Below are 21,348 nucleotides of genomic sequence, written 5' to 3' on the forward strand. Positions count from 1 at the left end.
GTGATCTAAATAACTTTCGGGTCTTGATTCATGGCCTGTCCTTTCTGAGATACCATGAGAAGGACACCTGGTTACCCCAACCTACCTACAGACTCTTGGGTTAAGGGTGAACACTTATACAAATAGACAACACTCACCTTGGTGGGAATCAAACCTGTAACCCATTGGACGAGGGGCTAACACGTTTACCACTAAACCACGCTCACCCTGGTGGTGATCAAACCCACAACCTCTTGGGTAAGAGACAGATGCCTAAACCACTAGACCACTCTCACCCTGGTTGGGATCAAACCCACAATCACTTTGATGAGAGACATACAACTATACCGCTTGACCACTCTCATCATGGTGGGGATCAAACCCAGTATCACTTGGATGAGAGACAGACACCAGGTTCGTACCGTTGTCGCCAAAACTGCAGTTTAGTGTTGTATCCACTGTGCTACGAAGGCATACCCTATACCATTGAAATATTTAAGCTATATACCTAACTTGGTAATATCACGTGATAACATCGATTAGCCAATCACGCATAAGAATGAATTCTACTAGGTATACATACCTAGTAATCTTTTTAAATGGAAAAATACGAAAATACTGCGAAAATTAAATTAATTATAAACTATGTGGTACTTTTGTTAGTTAGTTTCAATGCATTGTACACATTGATTTCAAGTTTATGTCAGTTTCGGACAATTTTCTTCTTTTTTTTCGCTATTTCATCATACGGTGTACAGCCCCTTTAAGGTAATCCTGAACCCTACTGACAGGGATGAAGCTATAAATAAATGACAAGGGATACATTTATTATTGAATTGATGTTTGTTCGGCATGTTTATTTTGGTCACGTAGGTTTAAAGCTAAAGCCGATTTAGGTCTTTTTATACTTCCATGTTAAGTGAACACTTGGTGATCATTTCCGGAAAACTATCAAATATCAGTTTAAATTTGTCACCGTAATGGCGGTTATGTAAATTATAAATTTTATACTTCTTGTGTTTGTAAAGGCTTTGTGAAAATGAAATCACTGTGGAATAATTATGATTGAAATGATTGACATAACACAACGTCAACAGCCATTTCAGAGTACAGATAGACAGTGATTTCAAAATAAACAGAAATTTCAAAATAAAAAAGACATAAACATGGCTGCTGGAGGTTTATCATTATACAAAGGATCTGACCTGATTCATGACTACAGCTGTTCCACCTGTGAGGAAAATGACCTAAACGCTGAAGCCCAGCACTTCTGCACACAGTGTGAACACTATCTGTGTGATAAGTGTGTGGGGATACATGGGGATTATTTCAAGAAGCATGTTGTATATGGGCGTAAAGACATTCAGAAATGGGCGGGATTCTCCATGGACAGATGTGCCCAACATGGCAACAAGCTCGATGTCCACTGTGATGACCACCAGGAATTATGCTGCAGTATCTGTGTGGCCCTTAACCACAGGTGAGAGTTTAACCGTAGCTGTTCCTGATCACTGTAAATTAATATTCTGTTTTTATGTCTCCCGCTATGCGTGTTGCTTGTCTGTCCGCCTGTCTATATACTAAGTATATGCTTCGACTGTCATATTTTCATGTCCGTTCTTAATTTCGTAAACCGCTTGAATGATTTTGGTAAAGCTCGGATTAAATTGTTATCACACTGAGACACTGTGCAGAACCCATATTTCAAGTCACAAGTTTAAAGTCGATGGTTTGATTGAAAACTTTTGTGTCTGGTCCGTACCTTTTAACCAATGTAAGGATTTTTCCGATACTAGGGTTAACTGTTCACCATATCAAGGCGACTTGCAGAACCCATATTACAGGCACGCCAGCTCAAAGTCAAGGGCAAAGGTTAATGTCAAAGGGGTTCGAGCCATGGCTAGAGTAAGCTCCGTATCTCCTGAATTTTTGAAAATAATCGCAAAAATCGTGTCAAATGTTCACCACATCAAGATAATATGTAGAAATCACCTTCCAGGCGCGCCGGCTCAAGGTAAAGGTCACAGTTCAAAGGTTCGAGCCATATATTTTGTGTCGGCTCCGTATCTCCTTAACCTCTTCAAGAAAAGTCAGAAGTCTTACAACAAATTTCACTACATTGAGACGACAAGCAGAATACACATAACATGTGCACCTGCACAGTCTAAGGACAAAGGTTAACATTTTCATAGAATTTAATGGAAGTAGGGTAAGTGTTAACCACATTTACACGATACCTAGTATGCATAACCAACATTTCAGGTGTGCTGGCTCAATGTCAAGGTCAACATTAAAGGTCAAATATTTGAGCCATAGATTTCATGTCAACTCCAAGTCATAACCTCTTTATGAATTTCATGTTCCCTTGATAAAAATTTCACCCGATCAACACTCCACCCTTAATCCACTCCATTTCACCCATCATCAAAATGTTGTGTAACGGATTATGGGGGGGGGGGGTCTTGTTTTTTAACAAAATAAAATCCTGTTTTTCAGTAAATTTATAGACATGAAATGTATGCAATGAAGTGTACTTTTTAATAAATAGACTCACATTATTTTGTTTCTTTCATAAAATGGTGGTACACATCATACACATGAGTCGATGTTTTCCAGGATATGTAGCAGTATCAGTCACTTGCCTGACCTGGCCAGAGGCTTCCTGGAAACAGCAGAGTTCAAGCAGCTGCCAGCAGTAGTTGACAAGATGAGGAGTAGGCTGGATGAGCTCAAGAATGTCAGGACGAAAGATCAAGATTATTTTATTGACTCCTACAAGAATATCATTGCTGAAGTCAAGGCTCTGCGTAAAAACATTAATACAATCTTGGACCAGCTTGAGAGAAAGACAGTTGAACAGTTGGACAGGATGATGAAAGATTTAGAGAAGTCCATAAAAGATGATTTAGAAACTTGTGCCCAAATGGATCACCAACTGAAGACCATGCTTGAGAAGCTCCAGCAGATCACTGGCAAGAACAAGGAGACCAGTTCTTACATTGGATACATAAAATGTCAGTCTAAATTGAGTGAAGCCACGTGTTTCGTGCAAGAAATACGACAGAATGACGGAATGAAGTTCAAGTCAGATGAAAGTGTTGTTCCATTTCTTAGAAACCTGAAAAACCTTGGCGACATCAAACAAGTTCAGGTGTACAAGACTCAGAGTTCCGCTCAATATAGTATTAAAATAAAGGAGGATAACGATGTCTGCGATATTGTAGGTATATGTGAGTTGCCGGGTGGTGAGGTGGTTATTGCAGACCTTGCCAACTATAGAGTGAAGCTTCTGAACAAGACGTACCGTGTCACTTATCACTATAATCTTCCAGATGTTATTTTACACTTGTGTCACATAACAGACAATGATGTAGCTGTAGCTGTTGGCACTGAGGTCCATTTTCTCACATTGACAAGAGGTAAGCTACAGGCAGTGAGAAAGTTCACCACAAAAGATGATTCCTGGTCCGTTGCCCACCATCAGGGTCAGCTGTTTGTTAGCACCTATAATGCCATTAACCTTTACACAATAAAAGGAAAATTCGTAAAGAAGATCTATGAAATCTATTGTGATAACTTTCAAGTGATCAGATGTGCTGTCTGTATTGATGGGGAGAGAATTTATGTAACACAACCAGATGGTTCTAAATTAATAACACTTGATAAAACTGGTCAGGTGATTTCAACATTAGAAGATGCTGACCTAACAGATTCAATTGGACTATGTGTCAGCCCGAGTGGCCATGTGTTTGTGTGTGGGTGGGAGTCTGGAACTGTGTTACAGGTAGACCAGGAGGGGAGACAGAAGTTGGCCACAACGGCCAGGAAGGCTGATGGGGTGTGTCAGCCTCGGTCAGTGTGGTTCAGTGAACAAAACTCCACCCTCTTGGTTGGAAATGAGAGTGACACTATAACTGTTTTAAAGTTGTGTTGAATTGGACCCTGGTATGCAAAATAATATGCCTATCTTAACCTCAATTGTAAAGTTTAGCGAGGATGGCTTTAGTTTCGTTATTGTATATAGACATATTTCATACCAAGATTTTCTAAAGAAAACTGAGATGAGTGCGGACAAGCAAATGGGTTTAGCGTGCAGTTGGGTGCGAACAATATGGCCATGCATGAGGCGATTTTGAAATAACTTTGAACATATGTGTTCAATGGCAAAACAAGGTGTCTCTTCCAAGACCCATGTCTTAGTTTATCGGACAAGGTTACATTTAAGGGTCTCTGGTCAAGCTTCCTTGTTATAAGGCTAGACCAGGTTGTAACTTGGTCATGTATTGAGATATCAAAAAATATTTTCTTGAATATATCTTAATGCAAAATGACATGTCAAATAATTTCGTTATTTATATTTAGCAAGCTGCAGATATTCAGACTATAATACAAACTTCTATATAATACTATTCAATTGTATACAAAGACGCTTAATAGTGTTATGGAATTCTATTGATTGATATCCATTCGAAATGTGTGTACAGTATGACTGCAACGTTGTCATATCAAATGACATGAACTAAGCACAAATATCATATGCATGAATGAGAAAATAAAGACGTATCCTTGTCCGTCTGAATGCCTTAACGTCCCTTGTTCAATTTGCTAAATTTTTTCTGACAATGCAAATTGAATACCTGGATTTCATTGAATTACAGCGTATCTTGTCTTTTATGTTGATACATTTTAATATTTTGTAACTATTTATATTATTTCTTGTATGCTCTGCCTATTCCTATTAAAACGGCAGAGGATAATTTATTCCTTTTTTTTGCATATATAGCAAAGGAAACAGTAGGAAACAGGTTTAAAAACTAAAATATGACAAGTTTGATTATGATGAACCAAGAACAATTTTTTTGAGAAAAAATATGAAAATGTGATTAGGATGAAACAAGCAGAAACATGTTTAAGGAATAAGATATGACAAGTGGAAAATGTTTTAGAACTGTTAGATGAAATGTTTGAGAAATGAAGAAACAAGGGGAAGTTTTTTAAAAGATCAGAAGTTTGATCATGATGAAGTCAAAAGAAAAATGTTTTAGAAATGAAAGATGGAACGCTGAGAAAAGAGGAAACAAGGGGAAACATGTTTGACAAATGACAGATGAGAAGTTGTAGAATTGAGGAAACAAGGGAAAATATGTTGAGAAATGAAAGATGAGAAGTTTGAGAAAAGAGGAAACAAGGGGAAACATGTTTGAGAAATGACAGATGAGAAGTTAAAGAAATGAGAAAACAAGGGGAAATATGTTGAGGAATGAAAGGTGAGAAGTTTGAGAAATTAGGAAACAAGGGGAAACATGTTTGAGAAATGACAGATGAGAAGTTAAAGAAATGAGGAAACAAGGGGATACATGTTTGAGAAATGAAAGATGAAAAGTTTGAGAAATGAGGAAACAAGGGGAAACATGTTTGAAAAATGAGTAAACATATTTGAAAATTGAAAGGTATAGAACTTATATTGAGGTAAAACAACCAGCAGCCTTAATTGTTCTAGCATTTACACAGCATACTTTTTAAGCAGTTTCAATTAAATGGTGCAATGTTTTTTTAATTTTTGGATATACTTTCTGTTATATTTTGTTTTATTCAAATAATGCGTGTCAAATGATTTTGCATTCAAATTGATATCTTGCTGTTTTTAAACTTTTCACGTATATATTCACACATAACAAAATTGTTTCGTTTTTAGATGTTGCAGAGTTTGTTTTTCATATTTTATGTTTCACATGTTGCTTTCATTGTTCTTATTGAACAAGTAGGTGTATATAGTCTAAAATCAGTCTTCAATCATCCTGTAACCGTTGTTTCTAAAATCAGTCTTCAATCATCCTGATTCTGCTGTTTAACTTCTTCCAAATCACTTGAATTTCTCCTATTAATCTTAAGATTCTTCAGCTTACTGCTGGGTATATAATGGCACTTTATAATTTCAGATTGTATTAGGTTATTATACAATATGATCAGCGAGATTCTTAACTTAAGAAATTGGCTTATGAAAAGGAAAGACTCAGATGTTTTATTAATACCAACCCTGGTCCACAGCCCAAAGAAGTCATATGCCGGTTTCACCAATGGAGCCATTTTCCTATTTATTATGTATTTCAAACAAATTTTAGACGAATATTCAGGCTTTAAATATGTGAGCACATTATTAAATATTTCTAGTTTAAAAGTGTTTACTTAACGTTTTTAACTTTTAAGAAAGTTTTGAATAATCGGCCAAAGGTGTCTTATATGTGAATTTATTCGGAGCTCCTCGGTCATTTTTATCGAAAGCATCCTCGGACGTATGCCGGTACATCAGTAAAAGTAGTTCGTAAAATTATACCATAAATTATTAAATGTAGTTTTTAAGCTTGTATTTGGTGATCTAAGATTGAATTGATTGCCAGTGAATTTTATTATTGCAAACATAATTAAGATTTCCAAGAGTCAAGTTAGTAATTTCAACAGCTAAATTAAATTACTACGCGATCTGCTTGCAGCGGATTTCTGACATTGTAAACCATCCATATACATCTCAGGTTGTTTTCGATAAAAATGGCCGATGTGTTCGGAATGATGTGAATTGTTAAACAACGTGCCAAGCTTTCTTCTGATTTAAATAAAATAACTTCTTCTTAAAGATCGCTTCAGTTGTGTTATACTTTTATTGCGTTTTTAGGCATGCAACATCCCAACTGTCCTGTTAATGCGAGTAATAATTTCTCATTAGTTAAGTTATTATAATTGGTATAACATGTGTATTAAAATGTGGTATTTAATAAGAAATTGATGGTTTACACGAACAAAACAAACACGAATACCGATGTCAGAAGCCGAACAACCAAACGCACAATCTTGGTCAACGGTCACTTAGAAAAGAAGGTCAAGGGTCACTGAGAAAGAAGGTCAAACGGTCAATGAAAAAAAAGGTCAACGGTCAATGAGAAAGAAGGTCAATGGTCACTGAGAAAAGAAGGTCAACGGTCACCGAGAAATGATATATTTAATATTCTGCACAACTGTGTATTGTTGTGGACACGCTAAAACAAAACACAGGTATCTTCAAGTAATTACCTGTTTGTCTATTTGTATCTTTCAGTCTATCCACACCTTTCACCGTTTAAGCTTGACTAGGTTTAATGCTCCCGAAGGTGGGCATATTAAAATTGCATCGTCCGTCTGTCCGTACCGTCCGTCCGTCCTTCCGTTAGTCTCGTGTCCAGGCTGTAACTTTCGCTTGTATGGACATATTCTAAAATAACTTGACGATGTGTCGCTTACAACCTTCAAGTTTAAGGTACACTTAGTGTTTGAATACTATGGAATGTATGTACAAATATCAAAATAACTTGCCACATGTGTTTGACAATCCAAGACGACGTGACTCAGGCAAGACCCTTGCCCGTACTTCTAAGGTCAAATATTGGTGGTTGTTTATGTTCAAAGGCAGTTGAAATTAATTTGCTGTATGTTATTGACGCGTAAAGACAATATCACATTTGCAAGACACACGCTAAATTGGTGTCAAGCAAAGAGGAGTCTCCATCCTACGGCCGAAACATAATGTCATGTGGTCTTGCAAATGTACCAGCCATGTTGGTTAAACATAATGTCATGTGGTCTTACAAATGTACCAGCCATGTTGGTTAAACATAATGTCATGTGGTCTTGCAAATGCGCCCGCCATGTTGGTTAAACATAATGTCATGTGGTCTTGCAAATGTACCAGCCATGTTGGATAAACATAATGCCATGTAGTCTTGCAAATGCGCCCGCCATGTTGGTTAAACATAATGTCATGTGGTCTTGCAAATGCGCCCACCATGTTTGTTAAACATAATGTCATGTGGTATTGCAAATGCGCCAGCCATGTTGGTTAAACATAATGTCATGTAGTCTTGCAAATGCGCCCGCCATGTTGGTTTAACATAATGTCATGTGGTCTTGCAAATGCGCCCGCCATGTTGGTTAAACATAATGTCATTTGGTCTTGCAAATGTACCAGCCATGTTGGATAAACATAATGCCATGTAGTCTTGCAAATGCGCCCGCCATGTTGGTTAAACATAATGTCATGTGGTCTTGCAAATGTACCAACCATGTTGGTTAAACATTATGCCATGTAGTCCTGCAAATGCGCCAGCCATGTTGGTTTAACGTAATGTCATTAAGTCTTGCAAATGCGCCCGCCATGTTGGTTAAACATAATGTCATGTGGTCTTGCAAATGCGCACGCCATGTTGGTTAGTCATAATGTCATGTAGTCCTGCAAATGTACCAGCCATGTTGGTTAAACATTATGCCATGTAGTCTTGCAAATGCGCCCGCCATGTTGGTTATTCATAATGTCATGTAGTCCTGCAAATGCGCCCGCCATGTTGGTAAATCATAATGTCATGTTGTCTTGCAAATGCGCCCGCCATGTTGGTTAATCATAGTGTCATGTGGTCTTGCAATTGTATAAGCTATATTTGTTAGACATTATGTTATGTGGTCTTGCCAATGCTCTGGCCAAGTTTTTTGTTTAAGATGAAAAGTCGAGTTCCAGTAATTGTCATAGCCTTGTTCTTCATCGGCATTAACGGCGTCGGTACAAAGTTGAACCTTGGCCTTTATTCAAACTTTATTCAAGATGGAACTTTGTACACGTGTTTTCCTTGGCCAAAAACAAAGGTACATAACTCTAGTCCCCATAACTGTTAAGATATTCACATGGAACTTTGTATACGTGTTACCAGTGATAGTACAAACATGTTCAGCAAAGGTTAATAACTCTAGTCCCAATAACTGTTAAGATATTCACATAGGACTTTGTATACATGTTACCAGTGATAATACAAACATGTACTGCTAAGGTACATAACTCTTGTTCTAATAACTGTTAAGATATTCACATGGGACTTTTTATACATCTTACCAGTGATGATGTGCACATACGGCTTAAAGGCCTGTAACTATAACTTGAGTAGGTGTCAAATTTTAACTGGATATGTTGACAGTGTTATTGTCACAGGTTGACCTTTTGCATAAATTGTCCTAGTGTCAGAGTTAACTGGCGAAATATGAAGTCGACATAGCATGGTCAGCTATTGTTATATCAATAAAAATAAATCGTCCTAGCTGAAAATCGTTAAGTCGACATAAAACAAGTTTAAAAGACAACATTATCAAATTATCAGTATATACTATATACGCTTCCATACAGAGCTGACATTACAAAATAGCTGTAAATGCCATTCTTTTTAATAAAAAGAGTCCATTGTTATCTATTGCTAACTCTTCTATAGAGGTAAATAAGACAAAATGCAACAAAAAAGCAAGAAATACAACATCAACAACAACTACAAGAACAACAACAGCTGAAATTAGAACTTCCTCTTCGAAGCTTTTATTTATCTGCGGTCAAGCTTTATTTAGTGTCCATTTTGTGAATGTCATTGGGAAATGCAACAAATGCGTTATGCTACTCATTAGTTCTGTATTCGTTAAAGGTATAGCTTCTACCTTTCTTCTTAGATAAATGTAAAGCAAAAGATAAATGCACCAATCAATTTTAACCACGCCCCCCCCCCCCCCAGGTTCGGGGAATATCGGGGACTTTGACTTTCGGTCCATCCATCCCGGGTAAAATCCCCACCCTGCGGGGATGAACAGTTGGTAAAATCCCGCCAAATGCCACGCGTTCAGGGAACCTAGGTAAGGCCCATTCCCCGCTATATTTTGAGCGAATACAAAACCACCGCATTTACCCAGCACTGCGGGGCCACCTGAAAAGTGAAAACATGGCCCATTTCTTCAGCTATCCCCGGTATTCCCTCGGACCTGGGACGTGTTTACAATTGACTGATGAATAACAATGTTGTTTCATTGTTTGTCAATTAATCATCAACTGTAGGTGATTAAGATGTACATTTTAAATCAACGACAGTTGATGACTTGTAATTGAGAAAGATAACTCCAATAGATAATGGCTACATATAGTTTAACGATTTGCTTCCCTTAAATCAATATGGCTCTCTGCCAGCCGTGACCAATGCGGGGAATTTGTTGATCAATTACAAAGTGTCATGTACACAATAATGAAATGTTTACCTCAAATGTATATTTAAAAATGGGCTTGTAATGCAAATTTTCAGGATTATCAGTACACCTATTTACACAATGAACAAAGTTGAATGTTGTGGGACATGAAATATGATATATTTTTTTTTAAATATTCCCCGGATGGAAGTCATTGAATTTATAATAGTACAAACTAGTGGGTAAATACATTGTATGTGACATGTATTTGCAATTCTTTCGCAATATCAAAAGTGCTTCAGACAAATAATTAATTATTTAAAGAAGGAGTGCAAAACATACTTTGTAAAAATTGGAACACCTTTAGTTTAAATTTATATATCAACAAAAAAGGCACTTTATCATTGTTTGAAAAGGTATGTACCCTGAAATTTGTCTTAACAGTATATACAATCTGGGGCTTAATTGTTTGAAAATGTATGTAACCTGAAACTTGTCTTAAAGTGACACTCTTATTTAAAATTAATACATATAATATGTATAACAAACATATCTTTTGAGTAATTTAAACATTTTATTACTTACTAAATAATGCATTTATGGCAAATATTAATTACTGATAACGCAATAGTAACCGTGTATTTAATAGCTGAAAACGCAAAAATATTAAATGATTGGTGAGTGCTCAAGATTTTCTGTGGTCTTCTATAGTCTCAAAAGGTAGAAATACCGTGTATTCTGCACCTTTCTTTGAAATTCAACTCGGTATCCTTCATAAGAGCCATTGTTTAGGACATTTATTCATCGTTTTTGATATATTAAAACAATGGTATTAATTTTGGTAAATCTTACCTGGGAGTAAGAGTGCATCTTTTACATTATATATAATCTGGGGCTATTTGTTACACTTTTGTTCCAAGATATAAAAAGAAAGAACAGAATGATAATAGATTGTGGATTTGCAGAAAAACGTATAATCTTTTCAGTAAACACTGGAATGTTTTTTACCAGTGAAAGTACACTGTAGTATTAAAACATAGAATTTCGACTCTCAATGTATGATGAAAGTCATTTTTTTTACAAAATACAGACAACGATTTTGTAAAAAATCCTGGCCCATTTTTTTTCGAAAATGTTCAAAAGTGACACGCTTCAGTAACTTATTATATCGTATATAGTACTTAACGTCTTTGCTTTCACTAGACGTATCAGTATTTAACGTCTTTGCTTTCACTAGACACATTAGTATTTAACGCATATGCGTACACTAGACGTATCATTATTTAACATTCTTGCTCCCACTAGAGGTATCAGTATTTAACGTCTTTGCTATCAATAGAGGTATCAGTATTTTTCGTTTTTGCTTCCACTAGACGTATCAGTATTTAACGCCTTTGCTTCCACTAGAGGTATCAGTATTTAACGTACATGCTTCCACTAGACGTATCAGTTTTATGTCTTTGATTCCACTAGACGTATCAGCATTTAACATCTTTGCTTCCACTAGACGTATAAGCATTTAACGTCTTTGCTTCCACTAGACGTATCAGTTTTGCGTCTTTGCATCCACTAGAGGTATCAGTATTTAACGCCTTTGCTTCCACTAGAGGATCAGTATTAACGTCTTTGCTTCCACTAGACGTTTCAGTTTTACGTCTTTGCATCCACTAGAGGTATCAGTATTTAACACCTTTGCTTCCACTAGAGGTATCAGTATTTAACGCCTTTGCTTCCACTAGAGGTATCAGTATTTAAAGTCTTTGCTTCCACTAGAGGATCAGTATTAACGTCTTTGCTTCCACTAGGCGTTTCAGTTTTACGTCTTTGCATCCACTGGAGGTATCAGTATTTAACGCCTTTGCTTCCACTAGAGGTATAAGTATTTAACGCCTTTGCTTCCACTAGAGGTATCAGTATTTAACGCCTTTGCATCCACTAGAGGTATCAGTATTTAACGCCTTTGCATCCACTAGAGGTATCAGTATTTAACGTCTTTGCTTCCACTAGAGGATCAGTATTAACGTCTTTGCTTCCACTAGACGTTTCAGTTTTACGTCTTTGCATCCACTAGAGGTATCAGTATTTAACACCTTTGCTTCCACTAGAGGTATCAGTATTTAACGCCTTTGCTTCCACTAGAGGTATCAGTATTGACGTCTTTGCTTCCACTAGAGGTATCAGTATTTAACGTCTTTGCTTCCACTAGAGGTATCAGTATTTAACGCCTTTGCTTCCACTAGAGGTATCAGTATTTAACGTCTTTGCTTCCACTAGAGGATCAGTATTAACGTCTTTGCTTCCACTAGACGTTTCAGTTTTACGTCTTTGCATCCACTAGAGGTATCAGTATTTAACACTTTTGCTTCCACTAGAGGTATCAGTATTTAACATCTTTGCTTCCACTATAGGTATAAGTATTTAACATCTTTGCTTCCACTGGAGGTATCAGTATTTAACATCTTTGCTTCCACTAGAGGTATCAGTATCAGGAACATACTCTTTACATTTTTTTGCCAGAAGTATTTGACACAAACTAAACGTAAATGGATATTCGCTAACCCTACTGCGTTCATACAAGAAACGTCAGAATTTAATTTGCATTTTAGATAGTTGTTTATTACGATTAAAAAATATCATCCGCAATTCAGAATTTGCTCTTCAACGAATGCAACCGACAAAACACATTTCCATAAAGCAATAGCCGAAATATATAACGTCCTACGTTTTCGTGTATCATTGGTTTAAACACGTCGCTGAATAACTTTTAAAGAATATTGCATGTTTAACTTTTTTAAAAAGAAGAAGAAAGAATTTAGGAAATATTAGAACCATGTGCTAATATAGTATAGGCTTATGTATCATACCAGTATATATAATGCTGTCGTTTTTTTAATTATTCTGAAATAATTGTATGTTATAGGAAATGATTTTTCAACAGAATACTGCCTGAGTTGCTCAATGGTTGAAATTAAATAAAGGTAATTAACTGGTTTTAACACGTTCCCAGGAAGTTCGAGCCAACGGAGCTCGACTGTACTTTTATTTCATTTTTAGACATGCAACATCCTATCTGTCATGTTAAAGCAAGTACTAATTTCCCATTAGTTACGTTATACAGGTACAACATGAAATGTTTTCTATTTTTGTATATTAAAATGTGTTATTAATCAAGAAATCGCTGTTTTATACGAAAAAATAAACTCCAATACCGATATCAGAAGCCAAACAACACAGCACACAATCTTCACTGACAAAAGGAGGTCTGCAATGGTCAAATAAAGAATCCTCACGTGGTTCCGTACTAATGAGAAATAAACAACACATATTCTGGTCTCAACAATTTCAAAAATTAATCAAGCAAATTGATAATGCTGAATAAATCAGGTTTTTGTTTGATTGATAAAATTGAGCAGCAATAACATGGGACGCAACCCTATGGGGAACAAAAGATTGAGTTGTCTCCCTTCGACCACACCTGTATGAGTAATGAGATAAATATTTCGATGACAAATATTATTTACGTTATTACAAATACTACAATACTACAGTTTTTAAAGACTTTTTTTTTCGGACATAAAAAGGGAATACTGTTATTATTATTATTATTCTCGAAGCAAGTTTGATTCAATGTTATTTTAAAAGTTGCAAACATTTCATAACACCAGGCTCTTAAATCAATATCACGGCCCGTTTATAATCAGGGATCCCTATGAACGTTAACATAGCCCCCATATTCAATAAGTTTTATAAAGGTTACACCAGTGAATATGAATACAAATGTGCATTTCAATTCTAGTTCAATTTTTGTTCTGTTGGTCTTAAGTGATTTTAATTGAAAAGTTTACCTTAGCACAGGTAATCGATTATTTACAGTACAATTCAGATTGTCTTGTATATTGATGCGCCTTGTAAAGGCAAAGTTCTTTCTTTTGAAACGAAGACGATTGTATACACACTTCTTTTATTAATACAAAGGCCTCTCTTTATCAACGAGCTTGGTTTGAACCAATTTATTTAAGCTAGATTGTGAAAACAGATGAAAGCTGATGTAACGAACTTTCTGTTTTTGATTCATGGGGGTGTCCTTTCCAATATACCATGAGAATGGATCCCTGGTTTGGATTCAACCTCTTGGGTAAAGGATGAACACTAATAGATCACTCTCACTTTGGTCGGGATCAAACCTACGTTCAAACCCTTGGGATAAGGATGAACACTTAAACAAATAGACCACGCTTACCTTGATGGCCCGGGATCAAACCTGCAACCTCTTGTGTGCGAGGCGCACATCTTTACCACCTTACCACTCTCACCCTGGTGGGAATCCAACCCACAGCTGATTGAGCGAATGGTGAAACCTACACCACAAGACAACTTTCACGCTGGTGGGAATTGAACCCACTGCCGCTTCTGTGAGAGGCGAACACATTAACCGCTACATCATTCTCACCCTGGCGGGGATAAAACCTACAACTTCTTAGGTGAACATAGGACCCCTTAGGTGATGGCGGACACCTTTGACAATACATTTTCACCCTTGTTCGAACCTGAAACCTCTTGGATGAAATGCTGTCACCTACACTAGACCACTTTCACCCTGTTTGGATTTTAGCCCACAACCTCTGCGATGAGAGGCAGACACTTATACTACTAGACCACTCTCACCCTGGTGGGGATCAAACCCACAACCTCCTTGGTGAGAGGCAAACACCTTTACCACTACTCCACTCTCACCCTGGTGATGATCAAACCAACAACCTCTGTGGTGAGTGGCAAATACCTTTACCACTTGACCACTCTCATCCTGGTGATGATCAAACCAACAACGTCCTTGGTGAGAGACCAACACGTTCACTACTAGAACACTCTCACCCTGGTGATGATCAAACCAACAACCACTCTTACGCTGGTGGGGATCGAATCCACAATCTCTTGGATGAGAGCCATACACCTTTACCACTAGACCACTCTCACCCTGGCGGGGATGAAACCCACAACCTCCTTGGTGAGAGGCAGACACCTTTACCACTTGACAACTCTCACCCTAGTAGGGATTTAACCCACAACCTCTTGGGTGAGAGGCATACACCTTTACCACTAGACCACTCTCACCCTGGTGGGGATTTAACTCACAACCTCTTGGGTGAGAGGCATACACCTTTACCACTAGACCACTCTCACCCTGGTAGGGATTTAACTCACAACCTGTTGGATGAGAGGCAGACACCTTTATCACTAGACCACTCTCATCCTGGTGGAGATTTTACCCACAATCTGTGCGGTGAGAGGCAGATATCTTTACCACTAGACCACTCTCACCCTCGTGAGGATTTAACCCACAACCTCTTGGGTAAGAGGCAGACATCTTCTTTTACCACTAGACCACTCTTATCTTGGTGCGGACTTAACCCACACCCTATTAGGTGATAGCTAACACCTATTCTTTTAGATCACTTTTACCCTTAGGTCAAAGCAAATTCATGGTTTTTTGTGTATTTTCTCATTATAGTTAGGTTTATATGTAGGAACAATATTGTCATCATTGTATAATGGTGAAAAGGTATCATGTATTTATAACGCTTTTAACATTTTAAACTACATATTTAGCTAGACATAACAAAAATGATTACATTTTGGATTGGTTGGAGTCTAAACATAAGTTTGTTTATCTTAGTCTCGTAGGTTTAAAGATTAAGGTGATCTTCGATTGTTTTATACTTCCTGGTTGAGTGAAATATTGGGAACATTTCCAATTATCAACAATCAGTTTAAACTTGTCACAGTAATGGCGGTTTAAGCTTTTGTGAATAATAAAACGTTATGCTAAATGTGTTTGTAGGGCTTTTGTGAAATTGAAATCACTTTGGGATAGTTATGATTATAATGATTGAAATAACACATCTTCAACAGACATTTCAGAGTTAAAATAAACAGTAATTTCACAATTATAAAACAAAAATATGGCCACTGGAGTTGGCTCGTTTTACAAAGGATCTGACCTGATTCATGACTACAGCTGTTCCACCTGTGAGGAAAATGACCTTAACACTGAAGCCCAGCACTTCTGCCCACAGTGTGAACACTATATGTGTGATAAGTGTGTGAAGTTACATGGGGGTTATTTCAAGAAACATGTTGTTTATGGGCGTGGAGACATTAAGAAGTGGGCTGGGTTCTCCATGGATATATGTGACCAACATGGCAACAAGCTAGAGGTCCACTGTGATGACCACCAGGAATTGTGCTGCAGTGTCTGTGTGGCCCTTAACCACAGGTGAGAGTTTTACCATAGGCTATTAGCTGATCACTGTTAATTTACATGCTATTTTTATGTCTCCCGCTATGCGTTTATCATATCTGTCCGTCTGTTTTTATGTCTTTATTGACTGTCACATTTTCATGTCCGTTCTGAATTTCGTAAATGGCTTGAAGGATTTTTATAAAGCTCTGATCAAATTGTAACCATAATGGAACAATGTGCAGAACCAATATTTCAGGTCACAATTTTAAGATCAAAGGTGTAATTGAAAGCTTTTATGTCTGCTCCGTACCTTTTTAACCAATGTAAGGATTTCCCCGAAACTAGGGTTAAATGTTTACCCCTTCAAGACAACTTGCAGAATCCATATTCCAAGCACGCCGGCTCAAAGTCAAGGGCAAAGATTCATGTCAAAGGTTCGAGCCATAGATTTTGTGTTAGCTCCGTATCGCCTGATTTTTTTTAAATGATCGTTAAAACGTGTCAAATGTTCACCACATCAAGATAATACGCAGAAATCACTTTCCAGGCGCGCAAGCTCAAGGTAACGGTCCCAGTTCATAGGTTCGAGCCATATATTTTTTGTGGGCTCCGTATCTCATCAACCTCTTCAAGAAATGTCGTTAAACTTACAACAAATTTCACTTCATATAGACGACAAGCAGAATACACATAACATGTGCACCTGCACAGTCTATTAAAGGACAGGTAAACATTTTCATAGAATTTAATGAAAGAAGGGTATGTGTTAACCACATTTACACGATACCTAGTATGCATAAACCAGATTTCAGGTGTGCTGGCTCAAGGTCAAGGTCAACATTAAAGGTCAAAGATTTGAGCCATAGATTTCATGTCAACTCCAAGTCATAACCTCTTTATGAATTTCATATGTTCCCTTGATAAAAATTTCACCTCATCAACACTCCACCCATAATCCACTCCATTTCACCCATCATCAAAATGTTGTGTAACGGATTATTGGGGTGGGGGGGGTCTTGTTTTTTAACAAAATAAAATCCTGTTTTTCAGTAATTTTATAGACATGAAATGTATGCAATGAGGTGTACTTGTTAATAAATAGACTCACATTATTTTGTTTCTTTCATGAAATGGTGGTACACATCATACGTATGAGTCGATGTTTTCCAGGCTATGTAGCAGTATCAATCACTTGCCTGACCTCGCCAGAGGCTTCCTGGAAACAGCAGAGTTCAAGCAGCTTCCAGCAGCAGTGGACAAGATGAGGAGCAGTCTTGGTGAGCTCAAGAATGTCAGGACGAAAGATCAAGATTCACTAATTGACTCCTACAATAACATCATTGCTGAAGTGAAAGCTCTACGTAAAAACATTAATACAATCTTGGACCAGCTTGAGAGGAAGACGTTTGAACAGTTGGACCGGATGATGAAAGATTTAGAGAAGTCCATAAAAGATGATTTAGAAACCTGTGCCCAAATGCATGACCAACTCAAGACCATGATTGAGCAGCTCCAGAAGATCACTGGCAAGAACAAGGAGACCAGTTCTTACATTGGGTACAGAAAATGCCAGTCTAAATTGAGTGAAGCCAAGTGTCTCGAGCAAGTAATACGACAGAAGGACGGAATGAAGTTCAAGTCAGATGAAAATATTGTTCCATTTCTTAGAAACCTAAACAACTTTGGCAACATTGAAGGAATTCATGTGAACAAGACTCAGAGTTCTGCTAAATATAGTGTAAAAATAGAGGCGGATGATGCTGTCTGCGATATTGTATGTATATGTGAGTTGCCGGGTGGTGAGGTGGTTATTGCAGACTATGCCAACTCTAGAGTGAAGCTATTGAACAGGAAGTACCGTGTCACTGATCACTATAATCTTCCTGGTCGTCCTCTACATTTGTGTCATATAACAGACAATGATGTTGCTGTAGCTTTTTTAAACAAAAGTTCATGGTGTAACGAGGTCCATTTTCTCACATTGACCAGAGGTAAGCTACAAGCAGTGAGAAAGTTCACCACAGATCATGAAACCTGGTCCATTGCGCACCATCAGAGTCAGCTGTTTGTTAGCTCCAATGATGCCATATACCTGTACACAATAGAGGGAACATTCGTAAAGAAGATCTATGAAGCCTATGGTTCTGACTTGCAAATCAAATGTGCTGTCTCTATTGATGGGGAGAGGATTTATGTCATAACTCAAGCTGATTCTAAATTAACAACACTTGATAAAACTGGTCGAGTGCTTTCAACATTAAAAGATGCTGACCTACAAGGACCACATGGATTATGTGTCAGCCCGAGCGGCCATGTGTTTGTGTGTGGGTTCGCGTCTGACACTGTGTTACAGATAGACCATGAGGGAAGACAGAAGCTGGTCACAGTGGCCAGGAAGGTTGATGGCTTGAGTACGCCTCAGTCAGTGTGGTTCAGTGAACAGACCTCCACCTTCTTGGTTGGGAGTTTTGAGAATTACAATATAACTGTTTTAAAGTCGTGTTGAATTGGACCCTGGTATGCAAAAGAATATGCATATCTTTACTTCGATTGTTAAATTAAGCAGGCTGGCTTTAGTTTTGTCATTGAATGCCAGCATATTTCATACCAGGATTTACTAAGAAAACCAAGACGTGGGTGGACAAGAAATTCGGCAAGCGTACAACTGGGTTGGCGTCAACAATATGGCCATGCATAAGGCATTTTAAAATAACTTGAAACAAATGTGTTCGACGGCAATACGAGGTGTCGCTTGCAAAACCCCTGTCTTAAGGTTATAAAATTTCCACAATAAACGTCATAAACAGTTTCAGTTTAATGGTGTAATGTTTTATTGTTAATATACTTTCTATTATGTTTTGTTCTATTCTAATAATATTTGCCAATGGATTTTGCATTCACATTGATTTCATGCTGTTTAGAAACGTTTCATGTTTTGTATTCACACATAAAGCAATTATTTTTATTTTTTTTCATTTTACTTAATTGTTTCGTTTTTTGATGTTGAAGAGTTTGTTTTTCATATTTTATGTTTCACATGTTGTTTTCATTTTTCTTATTGAACAAGCAGGTGTATATAGTTAAAGTTCATTATTGAGATAGATTATAGTTATCATTGCCAAATCTGTCAAGTCATTCTTCAATTTCCGTCAAACCCCGTTGGCTCGAACTTGATGTAAAGGACTGATTTCTTTATACTGCATGTAATAATTCCCGCTTGACTCGATTTTTCCGAGGTATTTTCGCCGGTCCCTAAGAGTTCGAGCCATCGGGGTTCGACTATAAATATTTTAAGTCCTTTTCGATTTTATAAAACAGTAGAATTTATTATACCGTTGTTTTTTTCTAAAATCAGTCTTAAAACACCCTGATAGCGTTGTTTTATCTTAAAGCTGCACTCTCACAGAGTGTACGTATTGACAACTTTTTTATTTTTTGTCTTGGAACGAACAAATTTTTGCGAAAATGCATGGAAACCAGTTATATACGACTGCTGACAAAAATTAGATCGCAGATTTTTATATTTAAGTTCAAAAATTGATGTTTAATGCATTTTCTTAAACCGTTAGTAACGGTTTAAGCCATAAAACATTAATTTTTGGACGGTAATATGAAAATGCACGATCTGATTTTTGTCAACAATCTTATATTATTGGTTTGCAGATATTTACGCAAAAAATTGCTCTTTCCAAGACAAAAAATATTTTTTGTAAACATGGTATATCTTCGAGAGTGCAGCTTTGAGGCCCTTCAGCAATAAGTCTTGGTATATAACTGTACTTTATAAGTTCAGATTGTATTTGGTTGTAATACAATACGATTAGTGAGACGCTTGATTTAAAAAATTGTTAGGAAATTATGTAAATGTTGTATATATACTTACCTTTGTCCACCTTCCTAAGCAGCCCTATGCTTTTTTCACAAATGGAACCATTTTCCTATTCATTATGTATTTCAAACAAATCTGACGAATATTCAGGTTTTAAATATGTGAGCACATGATCAAATATTTCACGTTTAAAAGTCTTTAACTCAAGTCGTTGTCCTGCACAATCAGCCATTGGTGTCTTATATGTGAATTTATTCGGAGCTCCTCGGTCATTTTTATCGAAAACATCCTCGGATGTATGCCGGTATATTAGTAAAAGTAGTTCGTAAAATTATATCATTAAATATTAATTCAGTTTTTAAGCTTGTATTTGTTGATCTAAGATTCAATTGATTGCCAGTGAATTTTATTATTGCAAACATAAATAAGATTTCCAAGAGTCAAGTCAGTAATTTTAACAGCTAAATTAAATTACTACGCGATCTGCTTGCAGCGGATTTCTGACATTGTAAACCATCCATATACATCTCAGGTTGTTTTCGATAAAAATGGCCGATGTGTTCGGAATGATGTGAATTGTTAAACAACGTGCCAAGCTTTCTTCTGATTTAAATAAAATAACTTCTTCTTAAAGATCGCTTCAGTTGTGTTATACTTTTATTGCATTTTTAGGCATGCAACATCCCAACTGTCATGTTAATGCGAGTAATAATTTCTCATTAGTTAAGTTATTATAATTGGTATAACATGTCTATTAAAATGTGGTATTTAATAAGAAATTGATGGTTTACACGAACAAAACAAACACGAATACCGATATCAGAAGCCGAACAACCAAACGCACAATCTTGGTCAACGGTCACTTAGAAAAGAAGGTCAAGGGTCACTGAGAAAGAAGGTCAAACGGTCAATGAAAAAGAAGGTCAACGGTCAATGAGAAAGAAGGTCAATGGTCACTGAGAAAAGAAGGTCAACGGTCACTGAGAAAAGATATATTTAATATTCTGCACAACTGTGTATTGTTGTGGACACGCTAAAACAAAACACAGGTATCCTCAAGTAATTACCTGTTTGTCTATTTGTCTTTTCAGTCTATCCACACCTTTCACCGTTTAATCTTGAGTAGGTTTAATGCTCCCGAAGGTGGGCATATGAAAATTGCATCGTCCGTTCGTCCGTACCGTCCGTCCGTCCTTCCGTTAGTCTCGTGTCCAGGCTGTAACTTTCGCTTGTATGGACATATTCTGAAATAACTTGACGATGTGTCGCTTACAACCTTCAAGTTTAA

The 21,348-nt window shown here is 37.0% G+C and overlaps 2 protein-coding genes across 3 annotated transcripts; both read left to right on the forward strand.

Annotated features, from left to right (window-relative positions):
• Positions 1-937: 937 nt before the first annotated feature.
• Positions 938-6,610, forward strand: LOC128236669 (uncharacterized). Of its 2 annotated transcripts, XM_052951682.1 has the most exons (3): positions 1,330-1,459; positions 1,979-2,188; positions 2,596-6,610. In XM_052951682.1, the coding sequence occupies exons 2-3, from the start codon at positions 2,178-2,180 to the stop codon at positions 3,911-3,913; spliced, it is 1,329 nt and encodes a 442-aa protein (XP_052807642.1). In that variant the 5' UTR covers positions 1,330-1,459; positions 1,979-2,177; the 3' UTR covers positions 3,914-6,610. The 2 variants fall into 2 exon arrangements, with proteins under 2 accessions (XP_052807641.1, XP_052807642.1); XM_052951681.1 differs by lacking the exon at positions 1,979-2,188 and having other exon boundaries at positions 938-1,459.
• Positions 6,611-10,057: 3,447 nt separating this feature from the next.
• LOC128238633 (uncharacterized) lies at positions 10,058-20,693 on the forward strand. Its single transcript, XM_052954749.1, has 3 exons — positions 10,058-10,406; positions 15,901-16,264; positions 17,402-20,693. Exons 2-3 carry the CDS (start codon positions 15,951-15,953, stop codon positions 18,735-18,737), a joined length of 1,650 nt encoding a protein of 549 aa, XP_052810709.1. The 5' UTR covers positions 10,058-10,406; positions 15,901-15,950; the 3' UTR covers positions 18,738-20,693.
• The last annotated feature ends 655 nt before the right edge of the window (positions 20,694-21,348 follow it).

The sequence above is a fragment of the Mya arenaria genome, chromosome 6 (genome assembly GCF_026914265.1).
Source record: "Mya arenaria isolate MELC-2E11 chromosome 6, ASM2691426v1".
In the NCBI taxonomy this organism is placed as follows: domain Eukaryota; kingdom Metazoa; phylum Mollusca; class Bivalvia; order Myida; family Myidae; genus Mya; species Mya arenaria.